Here is a 27,929-nt window from a genome sequence, read left to right as displayed (position 1 = left end):
GTAGGTGAACTTTTATTTGGTCGGCACAACTTTTATTTTGCCAATGCGCGTATGTTAATTACTATTTCAAAATTAAAGTCCCGCGCAATTGTACAAAAAAAAACACTTTAGGTTTCGAATGATTGTATTAAATAAACAGAACAGATTTACACCACTGTAACCCGTTACAATAGTTATCTTCCAACTACCGTTCGTAAAATGGCATGTAGGTTTACACATTAATGGATTAAAAAACAAACACGCGAGTTGTTAGTGAAAATAAAAATCCGTACTTTATATATCATATTTTTTGGATATGATTCGCGCTTAAAATATTTCATTAAGTTATAAATTGTTATTGTTGTTGTAGAGCGGGGTTTGTGTCTGACTTCACGTGATAAGTATCTATCTATGGGAATCCAGCAGCGACACAAGACAAGCGCACACACAAACCGCAACAGAGGAAGTAACCATGGCGTTAACCACTGCTTACCCTTAAATCGCGTCGATCAGTATGTTTCTACTCACTACCTGACTATTGTGTGTGGTGCTTTGAATTCAGTAGTTATTAAATGATAACGGATATTGATCGACGAGCTCGCTAGCCGCTAACTCATTGAATGTCGACGAGCGAGACGCGGCTAAGCTGAAGCTGCGGGTCCGACGACACAAGATGACACGACGTCAAATCAACAGCTAAATAACTCTCTACCCCTGAATAAAAGACAACGACAGTCGATTGAATACGAGCTACCGATCTGGACTAGTGCAACTAGCGGGGATACTGAAAGGTTGTAGCAGGTTAGCTGGGCCAGATCAAACGTTTAGCGGTTTGTTTAGGTCGTTAGCAAGCGGTTAAAATGGCCACAGGTTTTAGTTTCCCCCCTGGAGGAAGCGGGTCAAGAAATGGACCTTCTTTCCCAGCATCATCCTCGTCTTCCTCCTCTGGAGTACCAGGACAGGCTCAGCCGATGGTGGCGGTTTGGGAATGGCAGGATGATCAGGGTTTCTGGAGGCCCTACACAGGACAGGTGAGCTGCTATGTCGAGCGATGTCTCCAGCAGCAGCAGCAGCAGCAGCAGCAGCATCACCACCACAGAGGAGCCTCTGCAGCCGGCAGCAGCATCTCTCTGGGACAGGCAGACCCCAGCCTGGCCTCGTACATCATAGACATACCCAATCTCCAGCAGTTTAGACAGGACACAGGTGAGTTTTGACATAACAGATCAGAAGTGATGATTAAGAGTACATAATTATGTAGCCTACAATAGTGGAAAGGTTATGTCAAATTGTACTACCTCAAGATGGCATCCTCAAATTCATTATAGTTATTTTGAATATTATTTTCTAAAACTTTTGCCACATGCATTTAATGTTATTATTACTTCATACTTGATGGCTACATTACTTTTTACTTTTTAAGAGTTATTCAAGTTTATGAAAAGTGTCAGAATCAATGTTATTTGCACTTGTATTGTAAGTGTTATATGTTATTTAAGTTAGGAGACTTGTTAGGAATCCACCTACATTTACTGCAAGTTGTACCTTGTGTATAACTGCCTGTGACAAATATCGAAATTGAAACTGAAAGAAACTGCCCTCATTGTCTAGGACTGAAGAAAACCTTATTTCTGGAATATCATGAAATTTTAAAAGTTTTTTTTATCAGCGGTCATTTAAACAGCTGTTGTTGCTTTAAATTTTAGTTTCCATTTATCAAAATGTAATTCGCTTGTTTAAGGAATATTCAATTTTCTTAAAAGAAAAATCCAGATAATTTACTCACCACCATGTCATCCAAAATGTTGATGTCTTTCTTTGTTCAGTCGAGAAGAAATTATGTTTTTTGAGGAAAACATTGCAGGATTTTTCTCATTTTAATGGACTTTAATAGACACCAACAATTAACACTTAACTCAACACGTAACAGTTTTTTTCAACGGAGTTTCAAATGACTATAAACAATCCCACACGAGGCATAAGGGTCTTATCTAGCAAAACGATTGTCATTTTTGACAAGAAAATAACAAATATACACTTTTAAAGCACAACTTCTCGTCTAGATCTGGTCGTGATGCGCCAGCTGACCCCACGCAATACGTCATGACGTCAAGAGGTCACAGAACACGAACGCGAAACTCCGCCCCAGTGTTTACAAGTGTGTTGAAAGAGGACCGTTCCTACGTTGTTGTATGTCAACTGATAAGACCCTTATGCCTCGTTTGAGATTGTTTTGAAACTCTAAAAAAAAACTGTTACGTGTTGATTTAAGTGTTAATTGTTGGTGTCTATTAAAGTCCATTAAAATGAGTGGGAACCCTGGAACCTTAAAGGAAAACGCCACAGTTTTTCGGTATTTTGCTGTGTTCTTACCTCAACTTGGACGGATTGATGCATACTTATCTTTTTTCGGTGCGTGCACTTGGTCTTTGTGCGGCGCGTTGTGGTTGTGTTGGCATTTGGCCTGGCCCCATTCATTCCTTAGGATCCAAACCCGGATGAATTTAGAAGCCACTAGGAGTGTAACGGTACGTCTATTCGTACCGGACCGTTTCGGTACAGGGCTTTCTGGTCGTGATGCGCCAGGTGACCCCACGCAATACGTCATGACGTCCAGAGGTCACAGAGGACGAACGCAAAACTCCGCCCCAGTGTTTACAAGTGTGTTGAAAGAGGACCGTTCCTACGTTGTTGTATGTCAACTGATACTAATTAATGTCTTTGTGTGAGTTTATTGTTTACAATGGTCCGCAAATGTGCGTTTTATATATGTAACACGTGACCTCCCTACGTCACTACGCATTTACGTTAGGTCGCACTGGGGCCGGACCTAGACGAAAAGTTGTGGTTTAAAAAATCTTTTTTTTTCTTGTCAAAAATGACAATCGTTTCGCTAGATAAGACCCATTAAAATGAGAAAAATCTTGCAATGTTTTCCTCAAAAAACATAATTTCTTCTCGACTGAACAAAGAAAGACATCAACATTTTGGATGACATGGTGGTGAGTAAATTATCTGGATTTTTCTTTTAAGAAAATGGAATATTCCTTTAAGAAAAGATTTACCTACTGTTATAAAACAATGTAAAAAAGTATGTTATTTAGTGGAGAACTTAGCAGCAGTATTTTATTTATTATTCTTTTTTATTTTGTATATATTTTGTTTATTTTATTTTAATAAAAGTGTAAACAAATTGTTAAAAAAGTTTATAGTAATAAACAACCTGCAGTTTAATGTATGCATTTTCCCCTTACTGTACCGAAAATGAACCGAACCGTGGCTTCAAAACCGAGGTACGCACTGAACCGTGATTGTTTGCGTACCGTTATACTCCTAGAAGCCACCAAACACTTCCATGTTTTTCTTTTTAAAGACTGTCACATGAGTAGTTACACGAGTAAGTATGGTGGCACAAAATAAAACGTGGCGATTTTTTAACTATGTTGTATGGCACTTAGTTTGCAGCACTTCTCTTGCGTAAGTGCTCTTCCGCCATACAATATAGTTCTCATTTTTATCTGCTTAAAAAATCGCCACGTTTTATTTTGTGCCACCATACTTACTTGTGTAACTACTCATGTAACAGTCTTTGTTTGGTGGCTTCTAAATTCCTCCCTGTTTGGATCCTAAGGAATGAATGGGGCTAGGCTAAATGCTAACACATTTACAAGGCGCTGTGCAAAGATGAAGTGCACGCATTGAAAAAAGGAAAGGTTTATATGAATTCACCAAGTTGAGGTAAGAAGATAGCAAAATATTGAAAAATGGTGGTGTTTTCCTTTAAGTTGCCCTAAATGTATGCTAGCTGTTTTGTTCTTGATAACAGGCGTTTAATATGCTTTTGGTCTGTTTGTTGGAGATTAGACTTGTTTTTTGCTGATGTTTGAATGACTTTTAACACCTGTGGTCTCTGTGGAAAGCACAGGAAAGAGGTGACTAAATATCAGGAAATGAGCTTTCAGATTACGACAGGATGCGCACCATATTTAGCGTATCTCTCACTGTTTTGTTTGACCAGAGACTCTAAAATGTGTAATTGTTATTTTAAAATGATAATACTTAATCTTTTCCATATGTGTGTGTTTTTATCACCACATAGGAAAGATGCGCTCCGTCCGACGTAGCCTGTTCCCACAGTCCTCTGCACTGGGCAGTGGTTTTCTTTGGGAGTGGGCCAACGATGAGGGAGGATGGACGGCGTACGAGATACGAACCTCCATATTACTGGAGCACAGCTACCAAGCGGGGCAGGCCACAGCCGACCTGAGTTCGCACGGCTATAATTACATCGTAGACCTCACCGCTCTAGAGCAGGTCAACAAGGCCACCAGCTACAGGCGGCGTGTCAGACGGCAGGGCAACGTGCCGTACCCCCTCGCTTCTGGGTCGGTTATTCATTCCGGCCCGGCATGCACCTGTCACCAGTGCATGACCAATAGCAGCACCACCGGACCGATGCCGAGCCGATCGCGGCACTCTTTCTCCGCCGGCCAGACCAACCGGCCCAGCCTCCAGGTTCAACACGGAAGACCTCCCGGAAGCAGCCCTTCGGTTTATTCGCCCTACCCGAGGAGACCTCTATCGGTGGGAAATCTGTTATGGAACGGTCCGTGGCCCTCCTCGTCCTCCATGCCTCATGCTTCAGGACCCTCGCAGGGTTTTGGTCATCATTCAAATGGCTTAAGGTGAGATTGTTTCAGTTTTGCTTCTGTTTTTATTTAATTCTAGACCTGTTTGACTTGTGAAACACAAATCCTATTCATAATGAAAGTAAAAGAGTCTTAGCATGTTTTTCAAGGACTTTACCCAGACGTGGAAGTCGTCCCACAGAGAGCAGTTTAAAAATACACGACAGGCTCTTTGTCATGATAAGGAAAGATGGTTAAGGCACAGAGATTTAAATGACATCAAAGGTCTTAAGGTTTTATTACATGGGGGACTGCACATTCAACTTCCTCTCATTGTATCTTTCCACGTGGGTGTTTCCTGTGCCATTTATTTTAGGACAGTCACACATGATCTTTTATTCTTAAGAGCTATGTTTATTTACCATATGAAGACCAAAATAAAATGGTGCCCATTCATTTCTTTTATAAAATTTTTTTAAATGCAGGACTGAATAATTAAGAAAAAGCAGCCAATAAGAGCCCAGAAGAAAACTCCATAAAGCATCTCAAAATAAGAACTCGAGAACCTGGTTGACGTACCTTTATTATGTTATCCAAGTCATTTAATACGAAACCTTATTTTTAAGCTTTGTTTTGTAGTTAAAGAAATGTATATGTCATGCATGCATATATTTTACTTTCATATTTCACATAACTCATTTCAATCAATAATATACTGTCTGCTGGAAAGGTTTTTAAGATCATGATAAACATTTCAGTCAAGGAACCCTAAACTTCTTAATGGCAGTGTACATCATGAATGTTTACTTTATATTTGGATATATCACCATATGTGTTTTATTGATTATATTTTGTTTTTTATAGAAGTTGAAGGAGTATAACTGTGGGTTTACACCACTGATCTATATAAATGACTGGATTGCGTATAGAACGCTTAATGTAACAGCGTGAGGTGAAGCTGGCGCAGAGTTCGAGCCGCCATCTTGGTATACCCAACCGGCAGAGTGCGTCATTGACCTCCATTCAAAATCATGTTTTAAATTCACCCGCTTTACAGCGTATCAGTCACGCAAGATTATTTTTAGGATATCTGTACGTAAATTAACGGTAAATTCTGTTTTTTTTTTGCAATGTTTATGTTTTAATCGGGCAGGAAAATGGATTTATAAAAAACCGTGCAGGTAAGTGTGTCTGCTGCGTTCTGTTAATGACACGGGTATAAATAACGTTTTTTTTTTTACATTCAGCTACACGGTCAGCGTTATTTCTCTAAATAAGTTTAGGTAACTTGTAAGTTTACATAACATAAAACCAGCAAATTATTGCATGCACATACGGTACAAAGTATGATTTATTTATTAAGATTTTAGAATGAGCACGTTTGTCATTATTACTAAATATGCTGCGGTCTGTCTGCTGATCTGATACTATAATGAAGATGAATGTATAATAACTGATTAAAAACTGAAATGTACAACTTTTAGTAAATAACTATGTACATGCTTAGGACGTTTGTGTTGTAATAATGTACAGGGTAACTTCAGATATAAATACGAAGACTAGTAAAGTGATGTTTTATCATTAAAATCTGATCGCGTCCATTGATATAATAGAATGTTTGGGTATACCAACATGGCGGCGCGGTGGCTTCACAGTTGTGACGTCATGCGCAATCCAGTCATTTATATAGATCAGTGGTTTACACCAAATGCGAAGCGTGCAATCACATCGCGTTGCCCGCTCTAGATTACTCGCGGGATTTAACTTCGTGTAATGCAAATTTTTCGCTCGAGTTGAATATTTTCAACTTGGGGGAAGACGCGTTTGAGGCAAATAGCGCATGTTTTCACGGCAAACGCGCCGCCCATATCGCGTAATTCGCATCGCCCCACGCGAGGACGCGTCTGATCGCGTCTTTGCATTGACTTTGTATGTAACCTATTCGCGCAAATCGTTAAACTCGCATCTGGTGTAAACCCACAGTAAACCTTTTTATTCGATTATAATCTACTTATAAAGGAAATCAAATTTGCAATAATAATAATATATATTATGTTATATACTATACATTTAATAACTTTTCAGTTATAATTTTTTCTTTTATTCGTTTTAATGTAAAGCTTCTTTGAAACAATGCAACACTGTTAAAAAGTAGCAGTGCTTTATCAAAAAAAATGTCTTGATTTGACGTAATGATATATTATGATTAATGGTATTAATTAATTTATTTCATATCAATGATCTATAATATTCCTGAAAATTTACTTTTCTAAGGCAGGGATCATACTAGAGGATTTTTCAAATCCTGAACGATTATAAAATCTGGTTGAAGCACACACATAAGAAGAATCTTCATATTTTCTTCCCTCAAATCTTAAACATGCTCACACTATAAGAATGAAAAATTATTAAAAATCATGGGTCCACTTAGATCCAAAAGCCAGAGGTCCGTCCCGAGGTTTACATACACCCATGGTCTAAAAGTTTCATCTGTGCCTCAGCTATGGGTCGGGGATAATAATAGCGGCATTGGGCCTCGGGTAATTTAAAATGAATGTGTTTTTGCAAGAGTTGACCCTAGAAGACCTCTGTTAAACACTTCTGGATATTATTAAAGAGCACCTATTGTTCGATTCACAATTTTACATGTCTTTTGATGTGCAAGTGTGTATTAGTACATGTTTACGATATGCAAAAGGTACAAAGCACAAAGTCAATGACGCGAGTTATGACGCGTCTCCAGTGTTAATCTCTTTTCTTGGACTACAACAAACACACCGATTGTAGGGCAGAAGTTTACTCATTTTATAAATTTGTTAATTTTTGACTCATTTATGACAAGTCACTTGATTGGTGGACTAAAAAGAAGCAAGTGCAACACTGTCATGACCGCAACCTTCTTAAAACTGATGCCATTAATCCGAACCATCATTAAAGCCCAGGCGCTCAAAAATTTCCTGCATGCCAGGGAGCGGGAACAACACACTTGCTGGTTTTAACCCTCTGCATGCTAACAACCTCTCTAGTGCATGAAAAATATTAGAGCCGCGTGTATTAAGCTCATCATGTGTGAGAAAGAGTCCGAATCATGCGCAATTTAAGTTTTGGTGCTACAAGGAGTCCATGCCGTGTACATTCAGATCCGAGCAAGAGTCAATGCTGAATAATATGTGCATGTTAATGTGAAACTATGATGATAATAATAATGATAACTCTCGCCAACTATCATCATGAAAGCCCGCTATTGGCGATATGTCTGACGATCGTCGATACATGATATTATCGTCTATCGGCACAACCTTAACGTGGACACGGCCAACATTATCATAATTCCTTCTGCTTCGGACTCATGGCCTGTAAGTTAACTCCTGTCAGCACTGCATTGTGAGCGAATCTTTTAAACATGGTAAGAAGCGTCACATTTCCGGCTGACGTCAGAGGTATTTAGACCAATCACAATGTACAGATTAGCTGGCCAATCAGTTACACAGAGCGTTTCTGGAAGAGAGTGAAATCTGAAATACGGTATGTGGAAAATAATGCGTTTTTTGAATCACGTGAACGCATTGTATTATACCAAATACACAAAATAGCATTGTTTTTTAGCAATGAAATGGGTGCTCTTTAAGATTATCGTGCCAGAGCAAGCGCTTCACGTCACATCAATAGGAAGCGATGTAAGCGTATAGAGACTGTGACACATTTATTATTTAAATTTTGTATGTTTTCATACGCTAGCTTAGTATGCTAGGAGTTTTCTATTCTTCTATACTTGATGCGATTTTATCTCAGCTCTTGTTTTTGATCGTACGATCATACGTTTCCACAGATGCTTCATTCAGGCACTCGTGTTGTTTCTCTGCTTTCACGAGCCATTTCTGCATCTCCGCCGTTTACCGGACACACACAGTAGCTTGTACATGGTCTGTAATTCACCTCCGTCTCTCATTGGCTATTGTGAAAGTTCTGATGTAATCATCCTGATTTTAAACCTCAATATTGATATAATCAGGGTGGCCCCAATTTGAACATTACATTACATTATAATCGGAGCCGAACATCGGAAACCAATTGAGGTCCAGGACCAGTTATTTTTTCAGATTTTTGGGAGGGTAAAATTGTAGTTATTGCAGTATGTTGTTATTTGATAACTTATTTGAAATCTTAGTATGTTAGCATCTTAGTGTAAAGGTATCAGTGCCAAGAGCACAGCTAGAGAAATGCTGGGGATTTCTTTCAGGAAAGCACCTTCTTTTGGTTTCCTCAGCCTGTCATATTCATCCTGTATCTAGGTTAAGAGAGAAAACCATGAAAGATCTTTACTTAGACAGGACTCATAACAGACCTGCAGGTCAATGCCGTGTGCTGTTCGCAAACCTGCGTTTGCATGCGTTAAAGTCTCTGTGTTTTTATATCCACAGTGTTTCGACGGTTCCTCTGCAGCTGAACGGATCCAGCAGCATGAGCGCGGCCCTGGCAGGTACGGCATTCATCCGTGTCATGAAAAGTCTCTGTCTATCTGCATTAGCCAACCGGCTTTCTTCCTTATTTCAGAAAGGTATTTGATACAGCAGAAGCAGCGTTTCTTGAGAGTGTCAGTATGAACCACAAGCAAATATCCAAACAGTCGTTGAGTCACGAGCGTATTTTCACAACTCTTGATGGGTTTTTTTTGTCCAACATCGGCTGCTTGTCACAGATCAGTTTACGATACCCGCCCCTCTATTAAGTCGTCATTCTGTGGGTTTCGAGTTGGCGTGTCTTACAGGTATTTGCCTTTCAACAAGTATCAAGTTAATGGTCTGTGTCTTGAGGACGTTGGATCTGTGTTGTTCTTGTAGCTGACAGCTGGAGTGAGGCAGTTGGGGAACAGACAGACAGATCTGGGACGAAGTGACATTTATATTGTGTTCATTAGGCTGATGGTGGGGAGCTTTTGGGTGTTCAATAAAGTGATGAATGCCAACATGGTGTTACTGTAGGTTTTTAAAGTGCAGAAAAGGTGAAGATACAAAGGTGCTTTATTAGAGGATTCTCCCTATGTGACTGACTGGTCAGTCGCATCGTCCAGTTGTATGATATCCCTTAAAGGAATAGTCTACTCATTTTCAATATTAAAATATGTTATTACCTTAACTAAGAATTGTTGATACATCCCTCTATCATCTGTGTGCGTGCACGTAAGCGCTGGAGCGCGCTGCGACGCTTCGATAGCATTTAGCTTAGCCCCATTCATTCAATTGTACCATTTAGAGATAAAGTTAGAAGTGACCAAACACATTAACGTTTTTCCTATTTAAGACGAGTAGTTATACGAGCAAGTTTGGTGGTACAAAATAAAACGTAGCGCTTTTCTAAGCGGATTTAAAAGAGGAACTATATTTTGTGGCGTGGTGGCGCTTTTGGGAGTACTTCGACTCGCCTGAAAAGTCCGCTCCCCTTCTCACTCTCATAATGGGAGAGGGAGGGTGTTACTGCGCCGAGTAGAAGTGCTCCCATAAGTGCTATTACGCCATACAATATAGTTCCTCTTTTAAATCCGCTTAGAAAAGCGCTACGTTTTATTTTATACCACCAAACTTCCTCGTATAACTACTCGTCTTAAATAGGAAAAACGTTGATGTGTTTGATCACTTCTAACTTTATCTCTAAATGGTACCATTGAATGAATGGGGCTAAGCTAAATGCTATCGAAGCGTCGCGGCGCGCTCCGGCGCTTGCGTGCGCGCGCACGGATGGTGGAGGGATGTATCAGCGGTTCTTGGTTGAGGTGGTAACATGTTTTGATGTTGAAAATGAGTAGACTATTCCTTTAACGGACATATATGTAATGCATATACACCGGGCTCTTGAATGCTTTATTCTGATTGGTTGAGAAATGTTCCCCGGGTGTTGATTATTTTTCCGTAAAACGCATACCTAACCTGTCAAATGTCTTAAAATAGCCACCAGAGCAGTGTCTGTGGTAACCGTGGTATAAGCAGAATAATTTACTCAGTTTCTTTGAATTATTTGAAAATAATGCACACACGAAATTTGTTTGAAAATAACGCACACCCGAATTGTTTGGAAACGACACACACCCGAATTGTTTGGAAACGACGCACACCCGCATTTGTTTGGAAAACGACGCACACCCGCATTTGTTTGGAAAACGACGCACACCCGCATTTGTTTGGAAAACGACGCACACCCGCATTTGTTTGGAAAACGACGCACACCCGCATTTGTTTGGAAAACGACGCACACCCGCTTTTGTTTGGAAAACGGCGCACACCCGCTTTTGTTTGGAAAACGGCGCACACCCGCATTTGTTTGGAAAAACGACGCGCACCCGCTTTTGTTTGGAAAAACGACGCGCACCCGCTTTTGTTTGGGAAAACGACGCGCACCCGCTTTTGTTTGGGAAAACGACGCGCACCCGCTTTTGTTTGGGAAAACGACGCGCACCCGCTTTTGTTTGGGAAAACGACGCGCACCCGCTTTTGTTTGGGAAAACGACGCGCACCCGCCTTTGTTTGGGAAAACGACGTGCACCCGCCTTTGTTTGGGAAAATGACACGCACCCGCCTTTGTTGGGAAAACGACGCGCACCCGCTTTTGTTTGGGAAAACGACGCGCACCCGCTTTTGTTTGGGAAAACGACGCGCACCCGCTTTTGTTTGGGAAAACGACGCGCACCCGCTTTTGTTTGGGAAAACGACGCGCACCCGCTTGTGTTTGGGAAAACGACGCGCACCCGCTTTTGTTTGGGAAAACGACGCGCACCCGCTTTTTGTTTGACGCGCACCCGCTTTTGTTTGGGAAAACGACGCGCACCCGCTTTTGTTTGGGAAAACGACGCGCACTCGCTTTTGTTTGGGAAAACGACGCGCACACGCTTTTGTTTGGGAAAACGACGCGCACACGCTTTTGTTTGGGAAAACGACGCGCACCCGCTTGGGTTTGGGACACCGACGCGCACCCGCTTTTGTTTGGGAAAACGACGCGCACCCGCTTTTGTTTGGGAAAACGACGCGCACCCGCTTTTGTTTGGGAAAACGATGCGCACCCGCTTTTGTTTGGGAAAACGACGCACATCCGCATTTCTTTGGAAAACGACGCACACCCGCATTTCTTTGGAAAACGACGCACACCTCGCTTTGTGCCATGCCGCATAACCACCTTGAGTGTGCATTATGTTCGAATAATTCAATGTCAAGTATTCTTTACATAAAAACTATATACAAAAAATCTAATAGAGATCCACACATCTGTGGATCAGGTGACATCAGACTGCACATCTTAAATGATTTATATATTAAAATGGATCAATATTTTTCTTCCAGTTACTTAATGATTTGACCTTTTGCGTTTTATTTTAAGGTAACAATCGGCTGAAACCAAAATGATTGAGCGATAAAAACATGCAGAATTGGGCATTTCTTATTTTACAGAAGACTTTATACTCTACAACTTGCATATTTAAATAAAAACAAATTATGCTGTTTTGGACCCGCCGGTGGGTCCGCAGAGTTAAGGGTTAAATCTTTCTTGCTTGCTAAACAAAGAGTCTAGGGCCGTGACGTTGGACAAGGTGACGTTACAATCATATTTGTCAGGTAATAGAGATGTTTCCATGAGGTAGGGATGCACCGAATGTCCGAAACTATTCGGTCAAAAATACGCCTTCAGGCTGCCAACATGTTTGCTGACTTTATAAAGTGTGCGCGCCTCTCACTCTACGTTTGCTGCTATTTGTTTGCGTGAGCAAAAAAAGTAATTGTTCGTTAAAATTTATATTTCAGTACCTTTTGCATATTTCAGTTTCAGTTGCTGAACATTCGGTGTATCCCTACCATAAACCTTTAGATATCTGATTTCACCTTTATGAATTTCAGGTTTAAATTTCAGATTTCAGAATGGGGTGAACCAGACTTTGAGACTACTACAAGCACCGACCAAATGTGGTTTTATTACATATTATTGCATTTCAGTATTTAGCGCTGTGCATTTGCACTCGGATCACCTGGTAATCTCAGGTAAACAGGGTGAAGGGTAATAGATGGTGGATGTTTTTTGTCACTGATATTGTTTCCTCTGCAGCTGATGCAGAAGTGAGTAGGACCCTTAACTTTTCTTGACCTCATCAGAGCATGCTCCACGTGTGATTGGCCTCTCCACTCTTGGCTCATTACTCTCCCTTTCCTCCACCCCCTCCCCCCTCCCGCATGTCTCCACATGGCCTCCGGCCGTTCCAGGCATGGCTTCCATTTTGATGTCAGCCGCAGGACTGGGAGTTCGCTTCATGACCGCCCCCTTCTCCCAGCGTGGCTCCGGCAATCCCACCACAGCCCAGCCCAGCTCGGTTAAGAGGGCAAAGAGGCAATCCAGGACAGGTAGTTAAGCACCGCGAACCTACGCCCTCTGCTGGCCTGCAGACATTACTGCTGAACGTATTTTTGCTTTTCTGTCATTTTGCTTTGGCAAGGGTTTTTGCACGGTGGTTTCATTCTGATCTGTGCAAGATTTGAATATGCTTCATTGCTTGCTTCAGCCGTCATGTCCATTTCTTGCTTGTGCCATCAACATCTTCCTGGTAACCATAATGAATGCAGTATTGATGATGCAGGTCACCTGCAATGGGACATTCTAGACAGGTTTTTGCTTGGGGCGGGTTAAGGAATAACAAATGAACCCTGGTCTGTTTTTGTTACTCTAACCCTACATTACATTTTTTTGTTGTTTATGCCATTTGTTTTATTGTCCACTCTACTGGTGAAGGCAAATATTAGGTTCAGACTGACACTCACAAGCAATTTTAGTTTATTGGTTAATTTAGGTTTAACCAGTAAACTAAACCTACAGTAACCTACATCTTACTAAAATATTTCTAAACACTTTATTTGTATTTAATCAGCTATTGCGGTGTTGTCTGACTGCTAGGGCTGGGCTATATATCAAATCTTAGATATTAGTGAGATTATTATGCTTATATATGAAATTACAGAGTATCATGGATATCTAATATTATTGAAAGTAAAGAATAATCTTCCAATTTTACTCCCCCCCCCCCTCCTCCCTTTATATTTTTGTGCAGTGTAACTTTTTGTGGCACGGGTGTGGAAAGAGATTTGAGGATGAACAATGAACAAAATGGCTGCACAATACTGAAGGGGAAAAAACCTTGCTTAATGGCGTGATATGCAATACAGTAATTTTTAAAAAAAGTTTAGTCATCAAACTCTTTCGTGCAGCTGATTGGTTTGATCTTCCCTTCCCATCAATGTGATTTAATTCTGTTTTGTCGTGGAATACTCCACTTTCTTAGAAAAAAAATCCTAATAATTTACTCACCCCATGTCATCCAAAGTGTTGATGTCTTTTCTTTGTTCAGTCGAGAAAAAAATTAAGAAAAACATTCCAGGATTTTTCTCAATTTAATAGACTTTATTGGACCTTAACAGTTTGCAGTTTTAATGCAGTTTAATATTGCAGTTTCAACTCCGCTTCAAAAGACTCTAAACGATCCCAAACAAGGCATAAAGGTCTTATCTAGCAAAACTTTTGTCATTTTTGGCAAGAAAAATAATACTACTTTTGAACCACGGCTTCACGTTTTGCACTGGCTGTGTGGGGCGCCGGCGCGACCGCGCGTGGTGCACCATGACGTCAAAAGGTCACGCATGACGTATGGAAACTACCGCCACAGTGTTCACAAGTGTGGAGAAAGAGGACCGTTCTGACATTGTTGTATGTGGAATGATACTAATTAATGTCTTTGTGTCAGTTTATTATTAAAAATGGTCCGCAAATGTGTGTTTGCGGCTGGTGCAGGGTGAGAAGTTGTGGTTTATTTTTTATTTTTCTTGCTAAAAATGAAAATCGTTTTACTAGATAAGACACTTATGCCTCGTTTGAGATCGTTTAGAGGCCTTTAGACCTGTGTTGAAGCTGCAGTTTTGAATTGCATTGAAACTGTAAATGGTTGAGGTCCAGTGAAGTCCGTTGTAAGGGGAGAAGTCATGGAATGTTTTTCTTAAAAAACTTAATTTCACCTCGACTGAACAAAGAAAGACATCAACGTTTTGGTTGACATGGGGGTGGGTACATTTTCGGGATTTTTTTTTTTAAGAAAGTGGAGTAATTCTTTAATGCAGCGCACTATATGATTAATACCAGCCCACCTCCTCCCCAGCACCAACCGCATAGATCGGCTCCCTGTTTCCTTGTAGCAGCATGTATTCCTTTTCTCTGTAATTATGTGCATGATTCAGTAAAAATCCAAAAGATCTAGACTGCCAGGCGAAGTTAGACCAAAGCTAACGATTAAACGATAACTTTATGCTAATTCGCTCACTTGCGCAGCACTCGCGCAAAGCAGCTTAAATGGCATTGACTAATATTGCATATTTCTTGTAATAAAAACGTTTGCAAGCGTTTACATGTCACTGAATATGTAAATACGCTGTTCTTGTTGCATTCTAGAGTTTCGCGTAACTCTAATTTTATGTTATAGACCCCAGCAATAAGCTTCTCCACAGTGTCATCTGTTTTTTCAAATGCGCGTGCACCTGAAGTTCAAATAGATTTGATTGGCCGTCAATGGTTTATCGTTCATCTAGTGTGAATGCCGCTATTCTCTTTAATATTAAATTATTTTAAAAACGATATGTTTTATAGTTATAGTTATCCTTATTATGTGAACAGCCCTTAAGGCTGCATTTCGATTTATCCAACAACGTGCTAGGCCAAGGGTGAAACAGAAATTGTCCATGGCGTTAAATAACATGTTAATAAAATTTGTCATTAAAATTAATGCATTATTAACGTAATTTTGACAGCCCTAATTAAAATGATTCAGTTTTTTCGCTGACTTTTGGTATGAGCATCTCGCCATGTGCGCATTTGCGATGTTTCCATAATTTAATATATTGTGCAGCCCTAATAGACAAAATACCACAATTTGTGCAAGAATACAGTCACAACAAAGAATCAACTATCTTTATTATTATACATCTAGCCGAATTTATTTAGCCGAATGTGTTTATTTACTAAAAAGTACAAAAAGTTACTAAATTGTATTTTTACTGTTTTTGAAATTAACATTTTTGATTGCTCTATCCGTGTTTTTTTAATTATTATTTATAGACTGTTTCATCGGACGCACGTGATACACTGGATTCTGGATTCGAACTTTACTTCCGGTTTTGTTTTTTTAATGGTCTGACTTTGCTAAACTGATCTCTTGAACAAATGCCTCGTCGAAAATAACACATGTTTTGGTGTCCTATGTAATCTATGTGTTGTTTTTTTGCTTGTTATATAAGGTAACTACGTTTAAAGTACTTTGTTGTTATTTATTATTAGCGGAGTTTACCGGAAGTTACGTGCGGACCGTGACAGCCGCTTGTTTATGTTGTTAAGGCTGAAACCCTCTATATTTTATTATTTTATTAGGGGGGAAGTATTAATATAATGGAGTAAAATGCAAAATTATCGAGATAAACACATGGCCTGTCGCGATTATTACTTTATCGACTTAACAAATGACTGGTACTATACCTTTTCATAATATTTATTTGTTTAATTTTTTTTGTCTTAATGTTTTTAAAAATAAATAAAAGGACATACTTGCATTATGTGATTTTATTGTCATTACATAATCAGTGACATAATTAATGTAAAAATTATTTACAGACAGAAGTAGCTATCTTGACAGGCCTAATTGATAATCGTCAAAAATTAGAAAAGATCTCAAGATATCAAATGTTTGGTATATCGCCCAGCTCTCGTCAAAGCTCTGAAAACTAACACAAAGCTCTATCATCTGAACAGTGAGTGTGTTTATATCTCACATGGTGGTTTATAAAATGCTAATTCTTATTTCTAAATGGGGGAGAGATTTATAGCCATTGTAAAATAATGTAACTACATTCTGTATTATGCTGCTTTTATGTGCTTTTTAAAAATCTTGCCTTTCATTAACTTCCCATAAAGTCCTCTCAATACAGTAACAGAAACTATTTACAACTTGAGGGAACTAGGTTACTTTCAAAAAGGGACAAACCCAACCATTTGGTTATAAATTAACCTGTGCGGGTTTGTTTCAACCCATGGTTGGGTCAAATATAAACATTTTACTGGATTAATTTAACCCAATGGTTGGGTTTGTCCGTTTATATGACTTGATTTTGTTGTATCAGGGTAAACGGCTCAATTAAATGAGCTGACTTATTTTTATATGCAAAAATGGCACAATTGGCCGATTTAACAGTTTATAACCTTTAAAGCACGTCATCAGCTTATTAACTATAATCAGTGAAAGATCATGCTTGCAAACGCACTTATTAAAACCCAGCCAGGACATTTGAGGATTTATTGCATTCGATAATGAATTGTTGATTCCTGGAATACAGTAGGAGGGTGATGACACAGCATGGCCAGCAGATACCTAGAAAAGCACATTTTCATAATTTATGTGATCATCTAGAAACCACTGCAAGCAAAGCAAACCTCTGCAAGGTAGTAAGCACTTGCTTTACTAGAGTTTACCTACAGCACTGGTAATGTTTTATGCAAGTTTGCTGTTTTGCATCAGTTATGCATATACAGTAGATTTTACCTAATAAATTTGGAAAAATAATACATTTTTAATAAATATTATTTTGTTCTTGTGTACTGCACAAATGCTGAATACTTTGTTTATGAGTATTTTGGATGTTATGAATGTTGTTGAATTTTTCTGAATCCTACATTTAGTTGCATGTTACTGAGCTGATGTGTGGTACATTGTGTTTTGTGTGTCTTCAGCCCCCTTTCAGAAACCAGAAGAAGTCATTAAGAAATATATGGAGGAAGTGTCTGTCGTCCCAGATGAGGTAGATTTAAAGTTCCCACTCCATTGACACTTCCATATTGTATACCAACATCAAAAGAAAGAAATCAGACATTAGTTTTGCTGGTAACACTTTAGTATAGGGACCAATTCTCACTTTTAACTAGTGTCTTATTAGCTTACATATTAGCTCTTTATTAGTGCTTATAAAGGACATAATAATGCCTTGTTCTGCATGACCATATTTTACATCCCTTAACCCAATCAAATACCTAAACCTAACGTCTACAACAACTACCTTATTAGCTATTAATTAGCAGTAAATTGGAAGTTTACTGAGGCAAAAGTCATAATTAATAATTAATAAGTGTTCCCCATACTAAAGTGTTACCGTTTTGCTTAAGCCAAATAAAGCCCATTTTTTGACCATTTAAGGAATAGTTCATTTACTTGCCATAATGTTGTTCCAAAACTGTATACATTTCTTTGTTCTGATGAACACAAAGTAAGATATTTTGAGAAATGTTTGTAACAAAACAGATCTGGGGCACCATTCACTTCCATAGTAAGAAAAAAGAATACTATGGAAGTAAATGGGGTCCACGAACCGTTTGGTTACACACATTTCTTAAAATGTCTTCCTTTGTGTTCATCAGAACAACAAGATTTTTACAGGAGAGTGAGCCAGTAATGACCAGATTTTACATTTTGGGTGAACTACCCCTTTAAAGGAATAGTTCAGCAAAAATTATCATCATTTACTTGCCATCATGTTGTTCCAAAACTGTAGCTTAACAGAAAGTAAGATATTTTGAAGAATGTTTGTAACAAACAAGATCTGGGGCACCATTCACTTCCATAGTAGGAATAAGATACTATGGAAGTAAATGGGGGTCCACGAACGGTTTGGTTACAAACATTTCTTAAAATATCTTACTTTGTGTTCTTCAGAACAACAAAATTTTTACTTTACAGGTTTGTAACGACACGAGAGTGAGCCAATGATGACCAGAATTTTCATTTTTGGGTGAACTACCCCTTTAAAGGAATATTTCACCAAAAAAATCATAATTTGCTTGCCATCATGTTGTTCCAAAACTGTATAAATTTCTTTGTTCTGCTGAACACAAATGAAGATATTTTGGGAAATGTTTGTTAAAAAGCAGATCTGGGGCACCATTCACTTCCATAGTAGGAATAAAGAATACTATGGAAGTAAATTGGGTCCACGAACGGTTTGATTACAAACATTTCATAAAATATCTTCCTTTGTGTTCATCAGAACAACGACATTTTTACAGGTTTGTAACGGCATGAGAGTGGGTGAATGATTACCGAATTTTCGTTTTGGGGTGAACTATCCCTTTAAAGGAATAGTTCACCAAAAAAATCATCATTTACTTGCCATCATGTTCCAAAACTGTATAATTTTTTTTTGTTCTGCTGAACACAAATGAAGATATTTTGAAAAATATTTGTAACAAAGAAGATTTTGGGGCACCATTAACTTTCACAGTAGGAAAAAATAATACAATGGAAGTAAATGGTGCCCCAGATCTGTTCGGTTAAATTATCAGTACTTCAAGGCCCTGGGAAGATTTTGAAAATATACATACATAGATACAGGTCATTGAAAGTGCTTAAATCTATTTTATGCAAGAAGTTTTCTAAAAAAAAAAAAATCCATATTATTCCCTGTGCAGTGTAGAATAATATCATAAAAATTCTAGACTTTTTACACACACGTGCTAAACTGTTCGCTTTAAATGCTTATATCTTCTGTATGCGAATGTTGATTCTTACCAAAATGCTTTTTGCAAAGTTGTGTTTGACACATGAAAACGTCTCGGGTTACGTATGTAACTGTTGTTCCCTGAGAAGTGAACGAGACGCTGCGTCTCCCTTGCCATACTTTCTGCGTCTCTGTAACGCCGTCTTTGGCAATATTTCAGATAGCGATATACTTCCTGGCTCTCACGTCACCCTGTCTTTGTCCTTAAGCCTCACCATTGGTTGAATTTGATATACATATCAGACGTACTTACCCCTAGAGGCGTCCCCAAAGTTTTACCACAGTGATGCAGCGTGAGTTCCCTCGAAAGGGAACTGTAACAATGTATCTTAAAAGGTAACACGATGTAACCTTGCTCTCACTTAAAATGTGTCCCCACATTTAGTCCTTGAATTTGAGGGTATTAGACCTGGAAAGGCCTTGAAAGGTCCTTGAATTTGAAGTTAACTAAAGTGTGGGAACCCTGAAATTTTTTGTAACTGTAGTCTGTGGTTGTGCTTTTTCCTTATGTCTGACTGTATAATTTCCAGGACTGTATTATCTGTATGGAGCGCCTGGCCTGCCCGTCTGGTTATGAAATGCCTGCCGAATGCTCTCAGTCTCTTCAGCCCAACACCGTGGGAAAACTTATGAAGTGTGCTCACACTTTCCACATGCTTTGCATGCTGGCCATGTACAACAATGGAACCAAGGTGCCCAATATCTCAGCAACATTTCTTACTTTAAAGTATTGGGATTGAGTCAAATAAAGCTATTATTTTTACTGTTTTTTTATCATTTAAAGCAAAAATGAAACATTTTATAATACAGTTAGTTGCAGTCTATGATTCTGATGATATGGTTGTGTGTCGTCACGGTATAGGATGGAAGTCTGCAGTGCCCCTCGTGCAAGACAATCTATGGAGAAAAGACCGGCACCCAACCGAAGGGCAAGATGGAAATCTACAGTATACCTCAGTCTTTACCGGGACACCCAGACTGCGGCACTATTCAAATCATTTACAACATCCCACCTGGAATACAGGTACAGTGCTGTACCGTTTTAAATATACCCTGTAAGCTTCACAATACCTCGTTTTTGTAGAGAAAAATGAACAAGCAGCCATCAAATATTTTCATCAGTTTCACCACGTGTACTGGAGGCTGTAGATCAAAGTAGCGTCTGATGATGCATAACTGACTCATTCCTTTGTTCGAAAATGCTTTTGTCCTTGTCTCTGTCTGAGCGCTAGTATCATATTAATGCCGTCTGTTCTTCTGCAGGGTCCCGAGCACCCAAACCCAGGACAGCCGTACTCGTGCAGAGGATTCCCACGATTCTGTTTCCTTCCCGACAACGAGAAAGGCAGAAAGGTATAAAACAGACATGCTTTAAAGATTTGTGCCAGGCTCATTTGCCACAATATTGAATCACTTTATCACACTTTACTGGAATAGTTCAACCTGAAATAAAGATTTACTCACCCTTATGTTTTTCTGAACCGCTTTGATTTTTATTCTGTGGAACACTAAAGGAGAATTTGTTAAAGGGGACATAATATGCCCATTTTTACAAGATGTAATAAAAGTCTCAGGTGTGCCCAAAATTTCCTCTGTGAAGTTTCAACTTAAAATTCAGCACAGATCATTTATTATAGCATGTCCAAAATGTGTTTTTTATGTGTCTGTACCTTTAAATACAAATGAACTACTGCGCCTCACTCTCTTGAGCCGGGTACACCACAACGTAATCGGGCTGAATTTGGGCCGATTTTCTCCTTACGACAATCCTAGTTAAAATCCATCTTTGTGGTTGCACCGATTATCTTATCAGATTTTCCTGTGGTGCGCAGTGCGTTATTTACGAATATTTACGATCAGAAATCTTGTTGTGTGGGGGAAACCCCGAGGATAAACGCGCAAACATGCTGCACGTATTTTTGTCTTGTTTTCGGTAAAATATCTAAAAATTCTTAAATAAAGATGTTTTTTCTTGATGAGCAAAACAACCCAAGAAAATAAGTCTAGTTTTAGATCAAAAATATCAAATGTAAAGGAGCGGTGAATCAAATACTCAATTTTAACTTGATAATTTGTTTTATAAGAGGTCATCATAGTTAAATGAAGATCCTGCAAGTTTCAGAACTGAAAACGTCCGTGCTACTGAAATATAACAGTTTTTGGCACCAAGCCAGTATTACAAGCGAGTGTGGAATTCGAAAAAATATGACGTTAAAGTAGAATTGAAGCACCTCCCCATGGCCAAATACAAGGACCACTTTTGTAGCCCCTCCCACAGCTTCGCGTGACACACGTGTGTCTCAACAATAAGTAAACATGTCTTTAAAGATTGCCAGATGTAACCAATATGACTTTTAAATAAATTTTTTCTTAGAGACTTTTATGTTGACGCGGTGATCTGAAGTAACCATGGAAACGCAATTTCGGTTGTGGAATAACCCTCTATGGTAAGAAAACAGACAATGGATAACGGAGCCTCAACATTAGGAATGCGTGGATAAAGTTTGCTTTTGAAGAAGTTCCAGCTCGCGTGGGGAGTGTTTGTTTACTTTGTGTACACGGATTCATTTGTATAGAAGTCGATGCTGGATTTGCAGAGAGACTGTGATTAAAAACGCCACTAATATTGTATCTGAAAAAAATTGAAACTGCAGTATACAAAGTAAGTTAAAGGCACACAAGGAAAGTCTGAGTATTTTTTCTCTACTAGCTCCCCCTAGTGTCTGGGAGTAAATGCTTTCTATATCTTAGACTTTACGAGACTGAAGGACACCGGGTCGGATACAGCGAACTTGCAAGTGGGGTATTCTTCCTACAGACGGTAGGGGCGGGCGAGAGGGTCTTCATTCGTCATGTAATGAGTCATTTAACCATATACCGACTTACGAAGATGATTTATTAACATAAAAATGCTGCCTTGTGTCCCTTTAAGTTACTGCATTTCACTATTGCTTTGTTAGAAGAGATCGCTTGATATGTCTGTTGTAACATCCGTGTCTTAACACATATTTACTAAAAACATTAAACGATTAATAAAGGTACAACACTTAACAATTCGACTGTAATTTAAAGGTAGAAATATACAAAGTTAGTGATAAAGAAGGACTTATCAGCCGCAATTTAGATTCTGATGCCCGCTTACTGTGTTTTATACGGTAATTTTAAGCGAGTTGCATTTGAAAGGTCAAACACTCAACAAAGCTTTTTTATCAAATAACTGTGGTATGTAACGTTACGTGTATCTAAGAGCAACCTCACAAGCACAATAGAAATATGCAAAGTTATTGATAAGGATTTATCAGCCGCAGTTTAGATTCTGATGCGCGCTTACTGTGTTGTATACGGTAATTTAGTCACGTCGAGTTTAAATTTTTGTTTCTACTTTACTATATGTATTGTCATTTATGTGTCATCTTTAGCACCCAGAATCTTTTGTGGCTCAAACATATTTGTGTTCTGCTGCTATTTTTACACATTAACTCTTTCCCCGCCATTGACGAGATATCTCGTCAATCAAGAGAAAACGCTTCCCAGCCAATGACGAGTATTTCCGTCTTTCCGCAATACCGATATTATCCACTAGGTGGCGCAACCCTTCCGCAACTTTTTAAAACCGGAAGTATTGCCCTATGGCAAGCTGCTGCATGTCCGTGTCTGTTTTAAAGATCGCTCTGAATGGGATCTCTATGAAAAGTCTGTCACCAAAATGGAATTATCTCTGCTTTTTGCTCAAAATGTGGTGTTTTTGCAGACACCTACCCATATTCAAAAGCTGATTACAAAAGAACTGCTGAAGGTAGGATGAAACGGTTTTGTTTGAAAGCAGAGGGTCTGTTCTTTCATTTGGTATATTGTATGTTTATTTATTTGAAGAAGAACATTTTCTGGAAGGCATTAAACTTTTGTGAAAATCATGAAAAACACTGGCACTGGCTGGCAACTTTTTTAAAAAACGCTGGCGGTGAAAGAGTTAATGTTTTTAAAACATTTGCCCACATGTAATGACGGGTAATGAAGCTGTCCAATCATATGAGTGGGCGTTTACGTCCAGGTCTTCAGTGCGGCCCGCCCCTTCAAACGAACCATTTCTCCAGACAGCCACTAATCCATGTTACAAAATAGCCTATTACTCATTGCTTTTGATGTTTTTGAATGTAAAAACCACGCAAACATCATAAGTCGACATCAGACAACAGTATAAAACAATAAAATCGACAAATTCACCGCCCCTTTAAGTGATTTTGTGCATAAAACAAGCAAAAAAATCTGCCAATGGGGTAAGCAATTTTTTGAATTTAGTGTTTGAGAAAAATGTTAAAGTTTTTTTGCTTATCTTATGCACAAAATCACTTAAATTTGATATTTTTGGTCTAAAAACTAGACGTATTTTCTTGGGTCGTTTTGCTCATCAAGAAAAAGCATTTTAATTTAAGAAATTTTTTTAGATATTTTTACTGAAAGCAATACAAAAATACTAAGTAAAATTTTTCTTGAAAGTAATTTTTGCAGTGTAAAGAAATGGCATTAATAATAAAAAAAAGAAAATATATTAATGCAGTTTCTTTACACTACAAAAATGACTTTCTTACTTAGTATTTTTGCCTTGTTTTCAGTAAAAATATCTAAAAATTCTTAAATCAAGATGTATTTTCCTGATGAGTAAAATGACCTAAGAAAATAAGTCAAGTTTTTAGACAAATATACAATTGAAGTGAATTTGTGTTTAAAACATGCAAAAATATCTGCCAATGGGGTGAGAAAAAAAATCTTGAAATAAAATTTCTTTTTTTCTTAAACACTTAATTCAAGCTAAAGTTTGCATATTTTAAACACAAATAAATTGTATATTTTTTATCTAAAAACTAGACCATTTTGCTCATCAAGAAAATACAGCTTGATTTAAGAATTTTTAGATATTTCTGAAAACATGACCAAAATACTAAGAAAGTTATTTTTTGCAGTGTATGCCGTTGTTCGCCATGTTTGTTTACTGTAAAGTCACATTTGGCTGCAAGAAACATCGCAAGATCTCCCAGAGATTTCCTGTGTTTTAAGCTGAGATTCGCGTTGTTTGTGAAGGTAATCTGATGGTGCGCGGTGTGCTTTCATGACCACATAGTGGAACTCCACACACCAAAAAAAATCTTTTGGTGTGGCCCAAGCTTTACCAAAAGAGAAGTGAGCAATTTCAGTTAAAATAGATCAGATTCTTGTAAATACAGTCTGAGATAATAGTATTTCAATATTGGGACAACCTGTTGAGGGTGAAAACTATTGTAATGCATGACTGTCAGTCAGTGGATGTGGACGGGGCTTTATCATTGTGATGTCACATGAACAAGAGAATCAAGACTGCATGTCTAATGAGACTGCTAAAGTGTCAATATTATGATAACATTTGAAGTATCAAAGTTTGATTTTGCTCATTGATTTCACATTAATTTCAATCCTTCTCACTCAATATTAAATATGGCAAGGTTATATTTCACAGGATATTATTTACATAATGTAAAAAGTGACCTTTGCTGGGTTTGCACAGACATGATACAAATAGAAAATTGACATTTTTGTGTGCCACATTTTTTAGTTTCCTGTTTTTTGGACAAGCAATTAGAGGACTTCTTGGGTCCAATGACCCAAATACGTTTTTACCTGTACCCAACGTGCATTATTTTTTTTTTAAAGGGGCCATGGCACAAGACTTTTTAAGATGTCAAATAAATCTTTGGTGTCCCCAGAGCACATATGTGAAGTTTTAGCTCAAAATACCACATACATAATTTATTATAGCATGTTAAAATTGCCACTTTGTAGGTGTGTGCAAAAATGTGCCGTTTTGGGTGTGTCCTTTTTAAATGCAAAAGAGCTGATGAAATTCAAACACTGATCATAATGATGGTGGTTTGTTGCAATTAAAACTCAATTGTGCTTTTCTCTGCACTAATTGGCAGTGCTGTGGTTGGATAGTGCAGATTAAGGGGTGATATTATTATAATAAGAGCTCCTTATGACATCATAAGAAAAGCCAAATTTCAACGACCTATTTTTTCATGTGCTTGTAGAGAATGGTTTACCAGTGCTCTTGGCAAACAGATGAGGGGTTGGAAAAGGATTTGATGCACACATGTGAGATCTTCTTCGGTCGGTTCGGCAAAAACACATTCATTTTCAATTACCTAAGATCCCTGATCACTAATATTACACCCTAACTTTGTCTGAAGCACACGAGAAACTTTTTGACCCGAACCCAAACTCGGTTTTCAGATCTAAGTGGACCCTTGAAGACCTTCTAAGCAATAGCTGTCTTCGTTTTATGCTGCCATTCACACACCACCACCAAAATGTCATTGAAACACCAAACGCTATTCACAAGTGAAATTGAACTTACAGTCACTATTAGCTTTAAAAATGCCAGGGTACCTTTTTCCAGAGCTGAACGCTTAAGCCCGCAGTATAGTCTCTTTTTATTTTGACATGTATGTGATCATATGCACACGGTTGAGGGCATAACCTTGCAAAGCATTGTACACACACTGTACGCAGAGTTTGCATATTCATAAAAACTGTACTATACTTCTAGCTTTAGTGTCCATAATGTTAATTTCCCGCATTTGCTTAAATCTTTTACATTCCCATAGGCTTTCATGTAAGTATAGACTAATCACATTGTCATCATCTTCAGAATTGTGTAATTGTAAAGCGAACGTTGAGTTGAAGTGAAGCATAGGCAGCGTTTGTGTTGTAAATTCCTTGTTTGATTGATTTTCACACTTCTCGTTAAACTAAGACATTTACAACCAAAGGACAGGGGACAAAAGGACAATGTGGACAACTTTAAAGGATTAGTCAATTTTCTTAAAAAAATCCAGATAATTTACTCACCACCATGTCATCCAAAATGTTGATGTCTTTCTTTGTTCAGTCGAGAAGAAATTATGTTTTTTGAGGAAAACATTTCAAGATTTTTCTCATTTTAATGGACTTTAATAGAGCCCAACACGTAACAGTTTTAATGCAGTTTAAATTTGCAGTTTCAAAGGACTAAACGATGTCAAACGAGACCTAGGGGTCTTTTCTAGCAAAACGATTGTCATTTTTGTCAAGAAAAATAAAAAATATGCACTTTTTAACAACAACAACTCGTATATCTCCGGTCCTGTGATGAGCCAGTGCGACCTCATGTAATTGCGTAATGACATGGTAAGGTCACGTGTTACATATATGAAACGCACATTTGCGGACAATTTTAAACAATAAACTGACACAAAGACATTAATTAGTATCATTCCACATACAACAACGTCGGAACGGTCCTCTTCCTCCACACTTGTAAACACTGGGGCGTAGTTTCGATACGTCATTCATCCGTGACCTCTTGACGTGATGATGTATTACGTGAGGTCGCGCTGGCGCGTCACAGGACCGGAGGAAGACGCGAAGTTGTGGTTTAAAAGTGCATATTTTTTATTTTTCTTGTCAAAAATGACAATCGTGTCGCTGGATAAGACCCTTATGCCTCGTTTGAGATCATTTAGAGTTCTTTGAAACTGCAATTTTAAACTGCATTAAAACTGTGAAGTGTTGGGGTCCATTAAAGTCCATTAAAATGAGAAAGATCCTGGAATGTTTTCCTCAAAAAACATAATTTCTTCTCGACTGAACAAAGAAAGACATCAACATTTTGGATAACATGGTAGTGAGTAAATTATCTGGATTTTTTTATTTTTATAAAATGGACTAATGCTTTAAGATCAAATGATAAACAGGATTTTGTATTGAAGTATTAACGTAAGTGCCTGAACGAAAATACTTTCTGCTTTAAGCATTGTGCAACACATGCGATGTTTAATTGTTGTAACTCCTCAAGTCGCCCAAACTTTTGAGCACATGGGTCTGTGTGGGTTTTAACACCAGCCAGAATATAATAACTACATACCATGGTGCAATAACAATTTTTTTATTACATTTGATCCCGACCCTGGTCTTGCTCCGAATTTAATGTTTTATGTTGATCTTGGCACATTGCTATCGCCTGCGTTTCAATCTATGCGAGCGAAACTGTGTTTACTTTATATCAGATGTGCTCATCATCTCCATGGTAACTGTCTACAGGTGCTGGAGCTGCTGAAAGTGGCCTGGACCCGTCGTCTCATCTTCACCGTGGGCACCTCCAGTACCACGGGAGAACCGGATACTGTGATATGGAACGAGATCCACCACAAGACGGAGATGATGTCTAACGTCTCCGGCCACGGATATCCTGACCCCAACTACCTGGACAATGTGCTGTCAGAACTGGCGTCGCAGGGCGTGACGGAGGACTGCCTGAAACGAGACGCTCAGAGTCAGGGAGCTCAAGGTTCGGGGATGTGAACGCACTTTGTGACACGTCTTTGTAGATGTAATAAAACTTGATGAAAAGGTTCAGCGGAGGTTTGGATGTTTGTGTCGTGTGGGTAATGATATGACAGAATAATGACACATCCCTCATCCATTTCTCACTGTAAGGGTTGAGTATCGAATGCACATAAGGGGACACGGGCCTCGTGGATTGTTCTGGTCACAGTTTGGAAGAGGTCGTGCGATGTCTTCGTTTTGCGTAAACGGCTCGTGGAGGTTTCGTAGATCGATGAGGAGGCAGAATCCCGTGCCGAACGGGAGACGCCTCGTGTCTCATCACGCTTTGCGGGACCGATGTCCTTACCGGCTTAAT

At 38.7% G+C, this 27,929-nt stretch overlaps 1 protein-coding gene across 4 annotated transcripts; it reads left to right on the top strand.

Moving 5' to 3' along the window:
* Nucleotides 1-132: 132 nt before the first annotated feature.
* Nucleotides 133-27,643, top strand: dtx2 (deltex 2, E3 ubiquitin ligase). Of its 4 annotated transcripts, none has more exons than XM_055200524.2 (9): nucleotides 133-1,185; nucleotides 4,079-4,664; nucleotides 9,029-9,165; nucleotides 12,848-12,985; nucleotides 17,400-17,467; nucleotides 19,747-19,908; nucleotides 20,079-20,240; nucleotides 20,480-20,569; nucleotides 27,329-27,643. In XM_055200524.2, the coding sequence occupies exons 1-9, from the start codon at nucleotides 840-842 to the stop codon at nucleotides 27,587-27,589; spliced, it is 1,950 nt and encodes a 649-aa protein (XP_055056499.2). In that variant the 5' UTR covers nucleotides 133-839; the 3' UTR covers nucleotides 27,590-27,643. The 4 variants fall into 4 exon arrangements, with proteins under 4 accessions (XP_055056499.2, XP_055056501.2, XP_055056500.2 ...); XM_055200525.2 differs by having other exon boundaries at nucleotides 138-1,185; nucleotides 9,029-9,087; XM_055200526.2 differs by lacking the exon at nucleotides 12,848-12,985 and having other exon boundaries at nucleotides 135-1,185.
* The last annotated feature ends 286 nt before the right edge of the window (nucleotides 27,644-27,929 follow it).

This window comes from Misgurnus anguillicaudatus, chromosome 22 (assembly GCF_027580225.2).
Source record: "Misgurnus anguillicaudatus chromosome 22, ASM2758022v2, whole genome shotgun sequence".
In the NCBI taxonomy this organism is placed as follows: domain Eukaryota; kingdom Metazoa; phylum Chordata; class Actinopteri; order Cypriniformes; family Cobitidae; genus Misgurnus; species Misgurnus anguillicaudatus.
Note: the sequence above shows the minus strand (reverse complement) of the source record. Positions and strands in the feature narration are given on the sequence as shown.